The sequence below is a fragment of the Lynx rufus genome, unplaced genomic scaffold (genome assembly GCF_022079265.1).
Source record: "Lynx rufus isolate CCGP_SWC_20201006 ecotype Redwood Valley unplaced genomic scaffold, mLynRuf1.p SCAF_18, whole genome shotgun sequence".
In the NCBI taxonomy this organism is placed as follows: Eukaryota; Metazoa; Chordata; class Mammalia; order Carnivora; family Felidae; genus Lynx; species Lynx rufus.
Window position 1 is genome coordinate 7086857 of NW_025814832.1, and position 16477 is coordinate 7103333.

Consider the following 16477-nt stretch of genomic DNA (forward strand, 5'->3'; position numbering starts at 1 on the left):
ACCTGACCTACTCAGTTCTTACACACCATGCAGTTAAAAGTATGCACTCAAACAAAATAAACATACTCTATGTCTATATCACTGCAACAATAAACTCATGTGAAAAAAAAAGTCAAAGCTAAACAAATCCGTGACAAGAATGCAAATGAAGTATGAGATTATCATCACTACAAACCAGCAAACCCCTGGAACAACTGGCATGCACTCCAACCAGCTGAGGCTATGATGTTGGGCTCCTGGCTGCCGGGGAGGAAGAAATCCGTGGGAAACAATGCCCTCTTTTGCTCAGTTTAGGGGAAAAAGTCAAAATCTCGGATCCTGTGTGTATATTTCGAGGTAAGACGCTTGCCAAAATAACATTTTATTCCATGTGGGTGGAATGTAATCAATTATTTCCTTTTCTGTATTTTTTGAATTTCCACTTTATTTTTTTGAATTTCCACTTTTTTTTTTTAATTTGAGAGAAAGGGGAGGGGAAGAGACAGAATTTTCTTTAAGATTTTTAAAAATATTTGTTTGTTTGTTTATTTATTTATTTATTTATTTAATTCCTGAGAGCGCACCAGCAGGGGAGGGGCAGAGAGAGAGAGAGGGAGACGGAGAATCCCAAGTAGGCTCAGAGCTGACAGCGCAGAGCCAGAAGCGGGGTTGGAACCCATGGACTCCAAGACCATGACCTTAGCCGAAATCCAGTGGGTTGCTTAACTGATTGAGCCTCCCAGGCGCCCCTTGAATTTCCACTTTTATTTATTTTTAACATTTATTCATTTTTGAGAGACAGAGAGAGCAGAGCGTGAGCGGGGGAGAGGCAGAGACATAGGGAGACACAGAATCCCAAGCAGGCTCCAGGGTCTGAGCTGTCAGCACAGAACCCGATGTGGGGCTCGAACACACCAACAGAGATCATGACCAGAGAGGAAATCAGACGTTTAACCCACTGAGCCACCCAGGCGCCCTTGAATTTCCACTTTTTACAAGGGGCTAGCCTAGGGCATCAAAAGTCTACAGTTTTAATTCTGTCACCGACGGACTTTAGTCAACTCACGTCCTCATCCGTGAAACTGGGCGGGAGAAGCCCCGCTAGTCTGAAATCCCTTGGTAAAACCAATCCCGCCTCCTGCAGTTTCGTCCGAGAAGTATTTTGGGCCTCTCTGCTTACCGTCCGCACAGCCTCTAGAAGCAATCCTAAGCTCCGCCCCATGCGCTCCAGACGGCGCGAAAACCCAATTGACAAGAATTCCCTCCGAAGCCCGCGGGTCGGGTCTGCGTTCGGCCTGCTTTCCCGGCCGGGGTCGCGGTCCCGGGCGCTTAGCCTGGGGGCGCCTGTGTCGAGGGCCCACTGCGCTCGCCGGCCGCGCCCCGGGGTCCTCGCTGCCCGCGCTTTCTTACCGCCCCTTCCCGCGTTCGACTCGGCTGAGCTGGGCCCAGCCTCCGCTACCGCTCCGGGCGGGTGGGCGCGGGGGGAGTCCGGGACGGACCCCACAGCCCGGCTGCTGCCTCTTCGGGGGCCGGCCGCCTCCATGGCCTTTAGGCTGGCGGGGCCCGGCCGCTCAACGCCCTAGGAGCCGGCATTCCGGGAAGCAGGGAGCATGGTGGGGGTCCTGGCCATGGCGGCGGCGGCTGCTCCCCCTCCGGTGAAGGACTACGAGATTGAGGTGAGCTAGAGAATCTCCGTCTGTAGGAGGTGGGTGAAAGGTGATCCCAACTTTGGATCCGGGAGGGGAGAGGAGGGACCTGGTGAGGCCCCACAGCAGTGACATTGTGTGCAACAATTGCTGGAGTGTGTCGCTTCCTAAAGTCGTGATAGGTACTGACAAACATCGAGATTGTGAGATGATTGCGGGGCCAAGAAAGTCAGGATTTAAGATACCTCGACCGGTCCCCAGATCCTGAGATGTTGGTGGAACTTGATGTTTTGGACTTGTGAAATGTCGCAGAGGATCCCAGGATCAAGTCTGGGTTCATGGTAAGGAATCAGAACTTTAGCGTTGGAAAGAATCTTTAAGTTCCAGTAGTGTATCCATTTACCTATTGGAGGATGACTGCTTAGATTGCCATTACGGGAGTCAAAGTAATTTTTTTAAAAAAATCGGTTTCTGATGGTTCCAGAGCTTAAGATAACTGCAGTTAGGAGTCCCAGCGTGGAATGCTGTTATTCTTACGTATTCACCAAATTTCAGTGAAATGCAGTAAGCAGTCGTTATATAGATACTCTAATGCCATGAAGTATTGGAGTAGCATCTCAAGCTAGCGTTCTGAAATAGGCACACTGGTGTCCTTGAAGTGCGCCAAGATGTATGCTTATTTAACTAGGACTCTCCCTTATTTTTTGGAATTGAATAACTTTTGTCTACTTGCTGGTAGCTGTTACGCTGATATTTGTCTGCTAAATCAAGGGAGTTGCTCAGCTTTCTCCGATGTGAAGAAGGACTTTTGGTACTTGAATGAGACAGTTCTTGATTTTTGTGTGGTCGGTTTATCAACCTTTTCGTTACAGTTTCTGCTTTTGGTGCCCTGCTTAGCCTATTTCATAGCAATGATACTTATTGTTTAGTATTGCAAGGGTGAGGGCCTTGTACACATTATTTTGCTTAATATCAACCCTGTGCTGAGGTATCATTGCCTGTATAATTAGAAAGTTAAAAGTAATATGCTTAAGGTCCCATGCTAGTAGATACCAGAGCCAGCACTTGAACTTAGATCTGCCTGACTCCAGAGCCTATGGCATAGTGCCTTTGATACGATCTCATGGTAATATACTAATACTGATAACTCATTAGCATTTTCTCCTAATGCATTTACCATCTCATTTTAACATACAAAATTTTCATCTGTAATTTATTTTGCCTCGTAGTCATCCAAATGGTTAGAAATTTGTCCCAATACCATTTATTAAGTACTTCTTTGCTCACTAGCTTGAATACTACTGTTCTCGTGTACCAAGTTCTTAAATATATACTTATTTCTTTTTCTGGTGTTCTTTTTTATTTAAAAAAAAATTTAAAAAAGATTTTTCTAAGTTTATTTTTGAGAATAGAATTCTAGTGGGGGAGGAGCAGAGACAGAGGGAGACAGAATCTGAAGCAGATCCAGGCTCTGAGCTGTCAGCACAGAGCCCGACTCTGGGCCCGAATTTACAAAGTGAGCGATTATAACCTGAGCCAAAGTCAGACGCTTAATCGACTGAGCCACCCAGGTGCCCCTAAAAAATTTTTATAAATTTTTTGAGAGAGAGAGCGCGAGTAGGGGAGGGGCAGAGAGAGGGAGACACAGAATCCGAAGCAGGCTCCAGGCTCTGAGCTGTCAGCACAGAGCCTGTCTTGGGGCTTGAACTCACAAACCATGAGATCATGACCTGAGCCGATATCGGACGGTCAACCGACTGAGCCACTCAGGTGCCTCTCTTCTTCTTCTTCCTCTTTTTTTTTTTTTTAATGTTTATTTACTTATTTTGAGACAGAGAAAGAGCAGGCTCAAGGAGGGGAGGGGCAGAGAGGGAGGGGGAGAGAGAGAGAATCCCAAGCAGGCTCCACACTGTCAGCGCAGAGCCTGATGTGGGACTCGGCCACACAGACCAAGAGATCCTGACTTGAGCCAAAATCAGGAGTCAGATGCTTAACTGATTGAGCCGCCCAGGCTCCCCCCTGCCTTTATTTTCTTTCTTTCTTTCTTTCTTTCTTTCTTCCTTCCTTCCTTTCTTTCTTTCTTTCTTTCTTTCTTTCTTTCTTTCTTTCTTTCTTTCTTTCTTTCTTTTTTTTGTTTTAGTAATCTCTACACCAAATGTGGGGCTCAAGCTCACAACCCCAAGAGCAAAAGTTGCATGCTCCACTGACTGAACCAGCCAGGTGCCCCTAGCTTTTAATGCTTTCAATGATGATAGCTTTGTGATACCTTTTTTTTTCCCCCTTAATGTTAATTTATTTTTGAGAGAGAGAGAGAGCACAAGCAGGGGAGGAGCAGAGAGAGAAGGAGACACAGAATTCGAAGCAGGATCTAGGCTCTGAGCTGTTGGCACAGAGCCTGATGTGGGGCTGGAACCCATGAAGTGTGAGATCAACCGACTGAGTCATCCAGGTGCCCCTGCTTTATGATACCTTTTAATTTTCTAGAAGTATAATTCCCCATTCATTACTTAATTTTTTAAGATTTTATTTGATAAATTAATTTGTTTTTAATGTTTATTTTTGCAAGGGGGGTGGGGAGGGACAGAGAGAGAGAGGAAGACACAGAATCTGAAGCAGGCTCCAGGCTCTGAGCTGTCACAGAGCCCAATGCAAGGCTCGAATCCACAAACAGTGAGATCATGACCTGAACCCAAGTTGGGTGCTTAACTGACTAAGCCACCCAGATGCCCCAAGATTTTTTTTTTTTTTTTTTAATTTTTTTTTTTTTCAACGTTTTATTTATTTTGGGGACAGAGAGAGACAGAGCATGAACGCGGGAGGGGCAGAGAGAGAGGGAGACACAGAATCTGAAACAGGCTCCAGGCTCTGAGCCATCAGCCCAGAGCCCGACGCGGGGCTCGAACTCACGGACCGCGAGATCGTGACCTGGTTGAAGTCGGACGCTTAACCGACTGCGCCACCCAGGCGCCCCAAGATTTTTTTTTTAAGTTTATTTATTTATTTTTTATTTTTTAATTTTTTTAACATTTATTTATTTTTGAGACAGAGAGAGACAGAGCATGAACGGGGGAGGGTCAGAGAGAGAGGGAGACACAGAATCTGAAACAGGCTCCAGGCTCTGAGCTGTCAGCACAGAGCCTTGACGCGGGGCTCGAACTCACAGACCGCGAGATCATGACTTGAGCCGAAGTCGGACATTTAACCGACTGAGCCACCCAGGTGCCCCTTGTTTATTTATTTTTTGAGAGTGTGTGTGCATGGGCGGTCCCTCTCTCTCCCTCTCTCTCTCTCTCTCTCTCTCTCAAAAGTAAATAAATAAATAAATAAATAAATCACATTAAAACATTGGAAAATTTTATTTGTGGTAAGTGTCCTTCGAAATTTTTACTTGATTAGTGAATTTTGGGATGCTAGGTTTGTTCACTGTGTGCGTGTTTCTTAGAGATAGGATAATTTGTTTTTAACTAAAAAAGTGAAAAGGGAATGGAGTTAATATTTGTAGAGGTTCTACCATGCAGACTTCATATATTTTCATGTATGGTGTTCATTACAAATTTTGTGGGGTAGGTGCTAGTATTCAAAGGTTGTAAACAGAGACCAATAGAAATTAACACATTTGTACATAAGTATAGTCGCCTTGAAACTTTTTTTTCAAGTATAATATATATAAAGTAAAATACACAAATTATAAGTGTATGACTTGTGATGTAACATTGAGATTTGAATGTAGGTTTAATTTTAAAGCTCTTTTTGCTTTAAAACATTTTTTTGTTTGTTTATTTTTGAGAGACAGAGGGAGAGAATGGGAATGGGGGAGGGGCAGAGAGAGAGGGAGACACAGAATCTGAAACAGGCCCCTGGCTCGGAGCTGTCACCTCCTGAACCGCGAGATCATGACCTGAGCTCAAGTCATTTGCTTAACTGACTGAGGCACTCAGACACCCCTCTTTTTTCTAGTATATATCATGTTTGTTACCTAAGGGAGCCTTCCTTTTTTTATCCAATTAGGTAAAATATTAGATCCATGTTTAAAATTTATGTTTTGTATTATCTTGCTTGACGTAAGTGCTTTCTTTTTCTTTTAAATTGATAGGCGTGCAAAAAGCGAAGGAAAGATGATGACAGATCTTCCTGCAAAACAATTACAAAATATTTATCACCAACAGGGAAGACTGGAGACAGTGTGTTCTCTCCACCCAAATCCAGTAATATTCTGAATTATTTTAGAAAGACATCCCCCACAAATGAGAAGACACAATCAGCAAAAGAGTGCAAGATAAAATCATTGCCACCGTTGCCTGCTGACAGTGGCAAAGACTGTAAAACACCGTTGGGAGTGTTCTCACATATAGAGTTCAAGAAGAGAGGAAAGAGAGTTAATTTATCTCATCGACTAAATAATATTAAAGCTGAAAATGAATCTCCAATTGAAATTAACAGTGACGATAGCAAAGAAGACTCCGGTCTAAATAATGATTTTGTGGAAAGTAGTACTTCTGTTTCACTCTGCAAGAAACGTGTAGAGGTACTTGCAGAAAGTATTCAAGATATCAAAAAACAGTCAAGCACTAGGACCTCCATAAAAAGCTCCAAGAGAGTAAATCCTAAGCAAGGAATCACAAAAAATGATTGCAAAAAAATGAGGAAAAGGAAGCACAGAGATATAATAGATCTGTCTGAAAGCTTACCATTGGCAGAAGAAATAAGTCTCCTTCAAAAAGATGGTAAAGACAGGAAGGAGAGAGTGCCTTCCCTAGCTGATGAGATGGACAGTCCTGCAGACTGTGCAGACTCTAGGGGTGATATAGCTAAACCAGCCTGCTTAAAGGATAGGACAATAACTGTCTCCTATGAGGAATTTTTGAAAAGTCACAAGGAAAATAAAGTAGACCTACCAGACTCTACAGTGGCGATTTGTATTCCTTCTGAAACTGTTGAAGATATAATCAAAAGCGGTAGTGTGAGTGACCCAGAAACCTGTGACACTTCCCAACACATACGCTCCAAGACAGTTACCGTTCTTGCACAGGTTCATCCTATTCCCCCCAAAAAGACCCGGAAAATACCCTCAATTTTCTTGAAACAAAAGCAGTTGGAAACAGAAAATAGCCTGTCGGATCCTGAGAATGAACAGACTGTTCAGAAAAGAAAATCGAACGTTGTCATACAGGAGGAAGAATTAGAGTTGGCAGTGCTGGAAGCTGGAAGTTCCGAAGGCTCAAAGCCGAAATGCACTCTAGAAGAAAGACAACAGTTTATGAAAGCGTTTAGGCAGCCAGCATCGGATGCGCTTAAAAATGGAGTGCGAAAGTCTTCCGATAAGCAGAAAGAGCTCAATGAAAAATCTCTGAATGATGAAGGAAGATCCGGTAATTCTAAAAAAATCATGGACAATGCTAATATTCAAATGATTTCAAATTATGGCAATTCACAGTCACATACTGACAAAGGAACTTTTCCTAAAGAGAAAAGTAAAAAGCTGAAGAAAAAGGGCAAGAAGATGTTAGATACTGGTGCTACTCCAGGTGAAAGTAGACAGGGAAGTACTCAAAAGAAAGGAACAACTTTTTCCTTTAAGGGTAAACAGAGTCAAAATAGGCTTAGGAGGAGTTTAAGACAAAAGAAAACGGAAGTTTTCAAAAACACATTATTTAGCAGTGAAAATCTTGTTGGGGAAGACCCTCTAAAGATTTCCTCTCCGTATAACAAGAAGTCTTCAAGAAAAAGCAGCGTACCCATTAATGATAAGGTCATACATTGTAAAACCGAAACCGAAGACAGTCTGGAAAATGTTTCCACACCCAGGTCAAGCAGAAGATCTGTAAGAACCAGCAGCACCCCTACCGCAATGGTCATTAGAAGTACTGATTCTGAAGATGATAGTCCAATAAAGGCTTCCACTCCAAAAGCAGCCACCTTACCAGAAAAGCATAGCTTATATACGGCAGAATTAATAACAGTCTCTTCTGACTCAGAGAGCCCTATTAGGTAAAGTTTTGTTTCTATTCTGAAGTTCTAAGTGTTCTCCATATATTAGTTGGGAAGGAAAATGCTTGAAGCATTGGAGAGTATCATTTTTTTCTAGAATACCTGATTTATAAGGCACAGTTTCAAAAATGCTTATTTTTCACATTTAATTTAAGGTCAGGCATGATTTCAGAAGAATTATAGATGTATTTTATTTATTTTTTTAATGTTTGTTTTTAAGGGGGAGAGGGGCGGAGTGGAGCGGGGGTGGGGAGACATAGGATCCCAAGCAGGTCTGCCCTGACAGCAGAGAGCCCCATGTGGGGCTCAAACTCACAAACCGTGAGATGATGACGTGAGCTGAAGTCAGAAACTTAACTCACTGAGCCACCCAGGTGCCTCCTAGATGTATTTTAGATGAGTTCTAACTTTTACTCATCATAGTTGCTAATCTCTGAATTCTCTGCATCTAATAAACATGAGATTAAAAATAAGTCAGAGCTTTATTTCTTGGGAAACTGAGCCATATCGTATGAGGTATATACTTGCATGCTGGTTTTGGTCAATGAAAGAGTGATCTTAAGAGGTAATTTTACGATTTCTAAAAGGAAACATTTTATATTTTTTAAGAGTTTGAGTTTGGCTTACTTTTGATCAGTAGTTTGAAACTAATGTAGGGGGTATTTTTGTTTTTAAGAACTGTCCAGAAATTGAAGCCCTAGGTGGTTCTTTTCTATACTTAATTAAAACTCTTACACATAATCATAAAACGCTTCTGAATATCTTTTTTATTCCCAGAATGAAATTCACCAGAATTAGTACTCCCAAAAAATCTAAGAAGAAATCTAAAAAAAGATGTGAGAAATATGAAGCAACCGATGGAGATTTTACTTCTCAGACTAGAAAGGTAATTGGAATATTCGGGTATTCCGTTTCCTAAAACAACAGCTACTATTAGAAGTAATGTGCCAAAAGAATATTCACATATTTTATAGATTGGTTATATTAACTATAGCATATGTTATTACTCACTATTTTTCTGTTTCTCTAGTTAGTTTATTAAGTGGTCAACATATCTTATTGTGAGATGAAAGCAATTGATAAGGACAGTATAATTTGCTTAGAAAAACTTTTCTTTTTCTTTTTTTTTTTTTTTAAATTTTTTTTTTCAACGTTTATTCATTTTTGGGACAGAGAGAGACAGAGCATGAACGGGGGAGGGGCAGAGAGAGAGGGAGACACAGAATCAGAAACAGGCTCCAGGCTCTGAGCCATCAGCCCAGAGCCTGACGCGGGGCTCGAACTCCCGGACTGCGAGATCGTGACCTGGCTGAAGTCGGACGCTTAACCGACTGCGCCACCCAGGCGCCCCTAGAAAAACTTTTCTTGGTAAGAGTTACACGTTAGTCATTTTCCTTAAGGCTGCTTATAGGTATGATTCAATTTTTGGTTTATTTCTATAGATCAGAGGCTAAAAAATAGGGTCTGTAACTCTGGGACAGGTCCAAAAACCCTTGTACTATTGATATTTGGGGCTGGATAATTCTTTTGTTATAGGGGACTCGTGCATTGTAGGATGTTTAGCAATAACTTAGGCCTCTACCCATGACATATAAGTCGCTGTCCAGCTCCCCTGGTTATGACAACTAAAAATGTCTCCACACATTGCAAATATCCCTGGGAAGGAAAAAAAAGAATCGCGCATCACCCCCCCCCCCCCGGTTGAAAACCTTTACCCTAAAGGGAAAGGTAGGATATATAAGAATAATTCAGCTGCTTTTAAAAATAATCTGTGTATCCACACCTTGAGAGAATTGGATTCTCTCCAGGGTGTAGGCACAGGTATGTGTGGGTTCACAATGCCCATAAGGTGATTCTGATATAATCCTTAGGTGAATGGCACTGCTACAGAAAGTTGTTATCTCTTTCATTGTTATTTAACAGCTGTCATTTTTTTTGACTGCTTATCACATTCCAGGCACTATGCTTAGTACTCATCATTAATGTCATAAAGTAAATATTTATCCCTGTTTTGAAGGACAGTGGAGCCAAAGGAGGTGAGAACATTTTTCAGAGTGGATGAAGTGACGTGCAGTGGAAGCCAAGCTGGGTGGCTGGGACTAGAGGCTGACAAACAGGGAGAAAGTAGGGTGCCATCAGCAATGAAGTTCCTGGTGTTGTCAGGGGTAACCAAGTAAGGCTGGGAGGATGGGTGGATATGACTGTTTTTGAGGTGATAGGATTATTGATGGTTTTAACTTTATTTTTCTGTTTTCTGTATAAACATGAACTTTAAAAAATTATTTTAGTTTTTTTAATAGCAAGAGAGCACGAGCAGGGGAGAGGGGTGGAGGGAGAATCTTAAGCAGACATGACACCACGTTCAGCTCAGAGCCTGGACACGAGGCTCGATCCCATGACCACAAGATCATGGCCTGAGCCAAAACCAAGAGTCAGACACTTAACCGACTGATTCCCCCCAGGCAGCCCTATAAACACGAACCTTTAAGAACTTTTATCAGGAAAGAAAAAAAAAAAACTATTAGAAAAAAAAAAAAAAACTAATTTCAAGTAACGGCAGAATTACTTGCCAAAATGTGTATGTGTATGCTTTTTTCACATTCACTAAAACATATCTTTTTGTGTAACAGTTTATTTTAGTAATTGAGTTATCCATTTAAATTTAGGTGGATTATTTTGAATACGAACTTAATAAGGTTCATCAGCCTGCCAAAAATTTTGCTAGCAGAACAACAGAAATCTATCACTCTACTATACAGAAGATTCTACTATAGAAGAAGATTCTACTATACAGAATCTTTGTTTTCCTAACCTTCTTACATATATTTTGAATATCCATGCCTATGCTTTTCAATAGTTTTTTAAAAACATTTTGAAGGTTTTAAAAAAAAAGCAAACATTTGTTTAAAAACAGAAGTATATAAAATTAAAAGTAAAAAGTTATTATCTACTCTCTAGGGGTAACACACTTAAAAAAATTTTTTTTAACATTTATTTTTGAGAGAGAGGGAGAGACAGAAACAGCGTGAGCAGGGGAGGGGCAGAGGGAGAGGGAGACAGAGAATCCAAAGCAGGCTCCCTGCCACCAGCACAGAGTCTGCCGCAGGGCTCCAACCCACGAACTGTGAGATCATGACCTGAGTGGAAGTCAGACGCTCAGCCAACTGAGCCACCCAGGCTCCTCAAAGGGTAACCCACTTTAATAGTTACATTAAAACTATTAATGCCCTTCTAGACTTTTTCCTATGATTATATAGGTATATGTGACTTTTAAAAGGGATCATATAATGTAAACTGTTGTGCACCTTGCTCGTTGGATGTCTTCAAACATAAAAACCCGTAGAACTCAATGTGGAAAGCACATTGTCTGGAAGGTAATATTTAAATGCACAGGATCACTTCGTACATCAATGGCAAAGTCAGGCCTAAAGGCCAGACTTCTTATCTAGTGCTCTTTTCTATACTTAATGCCTTTTCAGCCTCTCTCTAGTGGATTCACCCTAAAGGTGACTAAAGTCAAACAGATGCCATGAAGATGGTGGGGAAATAACCAACAATTCTAATCCATACAGACATCTAATATAGACATCTCTCTGGGTGTTTTTCATGAACGTAATTATATTTATCTGAATAAATTTCTAGTTAAAAATAAAGGTAGACACATTACATTAAACATGTTAATTACACTAGACACACTAATTTAATTTCCTTGGTAAGATTTAAGTAACTATTTCTTTGTCTTTTTTAATATGATTTATGATTATAGTTTTATATATGTTTAATGGATTTTACTATTTATTAATTAAATGTTTGAGAGCGAGTGAGTGAGCTGGGGAGGGGCAGAGAGAGAGGGAGAGAGAAAATCCCAAGTAGGCCCCATGCTGTCAGCGTGGGGCCTGACATGGGGCTCCATCTCACAAACCATGAGATCATGACCTGAGCCGCAATCAACAGTCGGATGCCTAACCAACTGAGCCACCCAGAAACCCCTGGATTTTATTTTTTACAACAGTTTTAGGTTCACAGCATAACTGAGTGGAAGATACAGAGATTTCCTATATACTCCCTGTACCCACACATGCATAGCCTCCCATATTATCAATACCAGAATAGTACATTTTTTAACAATTGATGAACCTGCATTGACAGATCATTATCACCCAGAGTCCCGAGTTTACATTAAGGTTCACTCTTGGTGTTATACATTCTGTGAGTTTAGATAAATGTATAATGACATGTATCCATCATTCTAGTATCATACATATAGTGTCGTACCACTGGCTTAAAAATCCTCTATGCTCTGCCTGTTCATCCCTCCTTCCCCACCTAACTCCTGGCAACCACTAACCTTTCTACTGTTTCCAAAGTTTTGCCTTTTATAATTTCTTTCTATTATTAAATATAAAATGTTTGCCACTGATCTAAGTTTTTCAAATTTTTGTTTAGGCAAGCAGTGCTTCAAAAAGTGTATCAAAAGCAAAACAATTGATTGAAAAAGCAAAAGCTTTACACATTAGTAGGTCAAAAACTACTGAAGAAATAGTGACGCCCTTAAGACGTTCATCTAGACATCAGACGCTTGCTGAAAGGAAGGAATTGTCAGAAACAGCAGTAAGTATTAGAAATATTTATTGGTGTGAGTTCTGTCCTATTCTGCTGCTTGGAGAAGGAGGAGGAAGCCATATAAAGTTATAGGTAGAATTGTAAGATACCCCTGAGGTTGTGGAAAGAATATCATTTGCATTTCTGTTTTAAAAGCTCTTCGCTCCTTTTGCAAAAGCATACAGTCTGCATCCTCATCATGTCATTTGAGATCCTTCATTGGCTGAATTAGCTCTTCCTTTTCCTCCTTCCTCATATACACACTTTTTGCTCTAGTCACACTGAATTATTCCTTTCTCCCCAAATGGTGCAACTTTTATTTCCACTTTGTAGTCTCAGCTTGAAATGCATATACCAAATACTCTTTGCTACCTGAGGAATTCCTACTCATACATTAAGTCCTGCTGAATGCTACCCTCTTTTCTTATGTATGTATGTATGTATGTTTATTTTTGAGAGAGTGCAAGTGGGGAAGGGGCAAGGGTGGGGGGCGTGGGGACAGAGGAGTTGAAGCAGACTCTGCGCTGACAGCAGTGAGCACAATGCACGGCTTGAACTCAAGAACCATGAGTTCGTGACCTGAGCCGAAAGTCCAATGCTCAGCTGACTGAGCCACCCAGGCACCCCTGCCTCCTCTTTTTTAAAACCAGCTTTATTATAGAGATATAAGTCACATACTTATATCTTATTATAGAGATATAATTCACTATTTAAAGTCCCCAGTTCACTGGCTTTTAATATATTCACAGAGTTGTGATTCCATCGCCACAATTTTAGAATATTTCATTACCCCAAAAAGAACTCCTATTTCCCTTAGCTATCACTTCCCAGTCTCCCCTCCCTCAGCTCCAGGCAACCACTAATCTACTTTTCTGTTTGTATAGATTTGCCTATTCTGGACATTTCATATAAATGGTATCATATAACATATGGCCTTTTGTGCCTGGTTTCTTTCACTCATAGTGTTTTTGGTGTCCATCCATATTGTAGCATCAATATTTCATTTATTTTTTATTGCCAAATAATACCGCTTTGTATGGCTATACCACATTTTTTTAACCCTTTCATCAGTTGACGGACATTTGGATTGTTTCCACTTTTTGATTATTAGGAATAATGGTACGAACATTCTGATACTTCCTCTTGAAAGCTTTGTTGGTGCCTTCAAGACAAGTAGTTTCCTTCCGAAAATGTACTTAACTTCTGTGGGGTTTTTTGTATTTTAGTCAATGTTGCTCTCAACCTACCGTGTTATGATTGAACTAGCTCTCCCTCTGTCCCCTAAACCCTGGTACAACCTTGAAGCCAACTCTTGTTGCATTTGTCTGTGTATGCGGTATTGCCTGACACATGGCAGATGCTTAGTAAATGTGTACTGACCACCTGAAAGCATATCAGACTTTATCTAATACATTTATAGGATGTATAGCTCTCAAAGAGTAGAGCTAGAACTTGTATAGCTCAGTGATACTGACTCTTTTGTCTGGAGTAAAGTCTTTTGGTTGCTTCTTTAAAAAAGAAAACCCATGGTAATAATAAGTCCACCCTTTGATATGTGAACTTGAATGGTATAGCACAGGCTATTGTCATTTACGACATATAGCGTATGTTTTCTGTATCAATCAGGTAGTGTCTGATGAAGAGATGGATGGAGCTGCTAATGTAATTCTCTTACCTCTGGCTTCTAGCACTGTAATCCTTTTGAAATTTAAAACCTCAGTTGTCTGACATATTGTAAAAATGTTTTTCTTATTCTGTCTTAGGACTCTGTAATAATAATAGATTCAGATATTACTTCTTTAAAGCAACCTGAGAAAAATCAGAAGAATCTTCAGTGTCTGAATGATGTGCTAGGAAAAAAACTTAACAAGAATCCTAAAAACGTACCAGGTAATGAGATCTGATAATGTTTGTGACGAATATTAGAATGCTTTGGAGGAATTATATTGCTCTCATTTTAATTTAATTTCTTGTCTTCTAAAATATGAACGTTCAATTATATTACATATATCTATTTTAATAAGTTAAGTTATAATGTAGTGAAGAGTTTTATAAAGGTAATTGTGTATATTCAAGTTATTGCATTTCTTTCTATTTAGCTGCAGTTAAGGTAGAGATTCCCAAACCTGATAATCAAAATCTTCTGAATAAATTAAAAATTTTCTTTAAAAAAAATTTTTTTTTTTTAATGTTTATTTATTTTTGAGACAGAGAGAACCAGCATGAGCAGGGGAGGGGCAGAGAGAGAGGGAGACACAGAATCGGAAGCAGGCTCCAGGCTCTGAGCTGTCAGCACAGAGCCCAACGCGGGGCTCGAACTCCTGAGCTGTGAGATCATGACCTGAGCAGAAGTCAGCTGCTCGACTGACTGAGCCACCTAGGCGCCCCAAATTAAAAATTTTCTTAAATCTTTAGGTCCTTCCCTAGGCATATTGACTAAGAATGTCTGGAGGGGGATTGTGGGAATCTGTAGTTTAAAAAAACATTCCCAGGAGATTCTGATAATGCTATTGGGAGACCAGATGATTATATAGAAAATTTTTTAATTAAAAAGTTAGTTTTAAAAAAAAGTTAGTTTTGTTAAAGTTGAGAAGAGTTCATTTTTTTTAAGTTTAAGAAGATAGAGCTATAATTGGAAAGTATCTGGAGGTAAGTAGAGATGATAAACTTTGATACTAACCTAACTATTTATTTTTCTAAGGGAAAGTGAAAGTTGCTCCTTTATTTCTTACCAGAAAAGCTCAAAAAACAGCTGATCCTATTCTTGGTTTTGATGAAAACAGGTCAGTCTAATACAAATTCTAAAATGCTGAAATGTCTTATGGAATGTATTTTGTATTTTTTCCTTGACTTTGATGAGAAAGCACGTACATTATCATTTGAACCTTTAATAAGTTTATTTATTTACTTTTAGAGCGAGGGAGCACGAGTTGGGGAGAGGGGCAGAGGGGGGGGGAGAGAGAGAGAATCTTAAGCAGGTTCCATGCTTGGTGCAGAGCCGGATGCGGGGCTTGATCTCATGACCCTGGGATCGTGACCTGAGCTGAAACCAAGAGTTGGATGCTTAACCAACTGAGCCACACAAGCATCCCAATAAGTTCGTTTCTAAAGATGACAATATTGACAGTGCTACAGTCACAATTTGAAGATCAGACATTTTGTGGCCATCTCTAGATACAATAGTGGAAAAATAAACCAAAAGCACCAAAGAGCTGATTATGAACTTATTCAGTATATATTTAAATACCTGCTATGAGGGTGCCTGGCTGGCTTTGTCAATAGAGCACGTGACTCTTGATCTCAAGGTCATGAATTTGAGCCCCACATTGGGGGTAGAGATTACTTTAAAACAAAAAAATAAATAAAATGAAATCTTTAAATACCTGCTATGTACCAGGCACTGTTTTTCATACTAGGAATATTTGGGGGAAGAAAACAAGACACCTTCCCTGTCCTCATGAGGCTTACACTCTAGAGGGAAGACAATCTGTGATAAAACATTAATTGGGCCATCAAGTGAAAAATTGCAGTTGTGCTAAGAAGGAGAGGTACAGAGTTTTATTAAGTTTATATTAAGTGGATTTGGTCTGGTCAAAAAAGGCTTTGCTGAGGAAATGACATCTGAACTGAAGGATGAGCAGGAGTTCACCAGGGGAGGAACAGTGTTCTGGCCAGAGGGAGCAATCTGCAGAGTCCCTATAGCTCGAAGGAGCATGGTGAAGAGAGAGGTTGAAAGAATGCTAGTGTGACTTGAGCAGAGAGCTTGGGTGAGAGGAATGTGGGCCTAAGCTGGGGAGGTGGATGCCAGCCCACGTAGCACCTTTAGGCCGTGTGAGAGAATTTTGTCATTTTGCCAAGGGCAATAAGAAACAGGGTTTTAAACACAAAATATGCACATAAATGTTTGGATTTCGGGAAGGTCTTTTCTGACTGCTGGATTGGTTTGCTAGATCAAAATCCATAATGATTAATTAGATCTGGGGGGTAGGGGTAGGAGAGAGGAAAGTGAAGGTGACACTCAAGTTCTGGTATCCCTGTGCAAGCGGATGGCATGGTGGAAGACCAGGTTTAGGGACATCATGGGTTCAGGTTATTTTTTCCTGTTTCACTCTTACTGAGGTATAATTACATATTGTTAAGATGCACAAATCTTTTTTTTTTTTTTTTCCGAGGGATGGAGGGGCAGAGGGATAGAGAGAGAGAGAGACTGAGAGAGACTCCCAAGCAGGCTCCATGCTCAGTGCAGAGCCAGATGCAGGGCT

The 16477-nt window shown here is 40.5% G+C and overlaps 1 protein-coding gene across 1 annotated transcript in view; it reads left to right on the plus strand.

Moving 5' to 3' along the window:
• Positions 1–1334: 1334 nt before the first annotated feature.
• The window catches only part of ATAD5 (ATPase family AAA domain containing 5), a 47151-nt gene continuing 32008 nt past the window's right edge, over positions 1335–16477 (plus strand). The window contains exons 1-6 of the mRNA XM_047080828.1: positions 1335–1655; positions 5719–7613; positions 8391–8499; positions 12060–12224; positions 13979–14105; positions 14917–14998. Of these exons, the coding sequence (XP_046936784.1) occupies positions 1590–1655; positions 5719–7613; positions 8391–8499; positions 12060–12224; positions 13979–14105; positions 14917–14998 (2444 nt within the window). The 5' untranslated portion in view covers positions 1335–1589. The remainder of the gene's footprint in view (positions 1656–5718; positions 7614–8390; positions 8500–12059; positions 12225–13978; positions 14106–14916; positions 14999–16477) is intronic.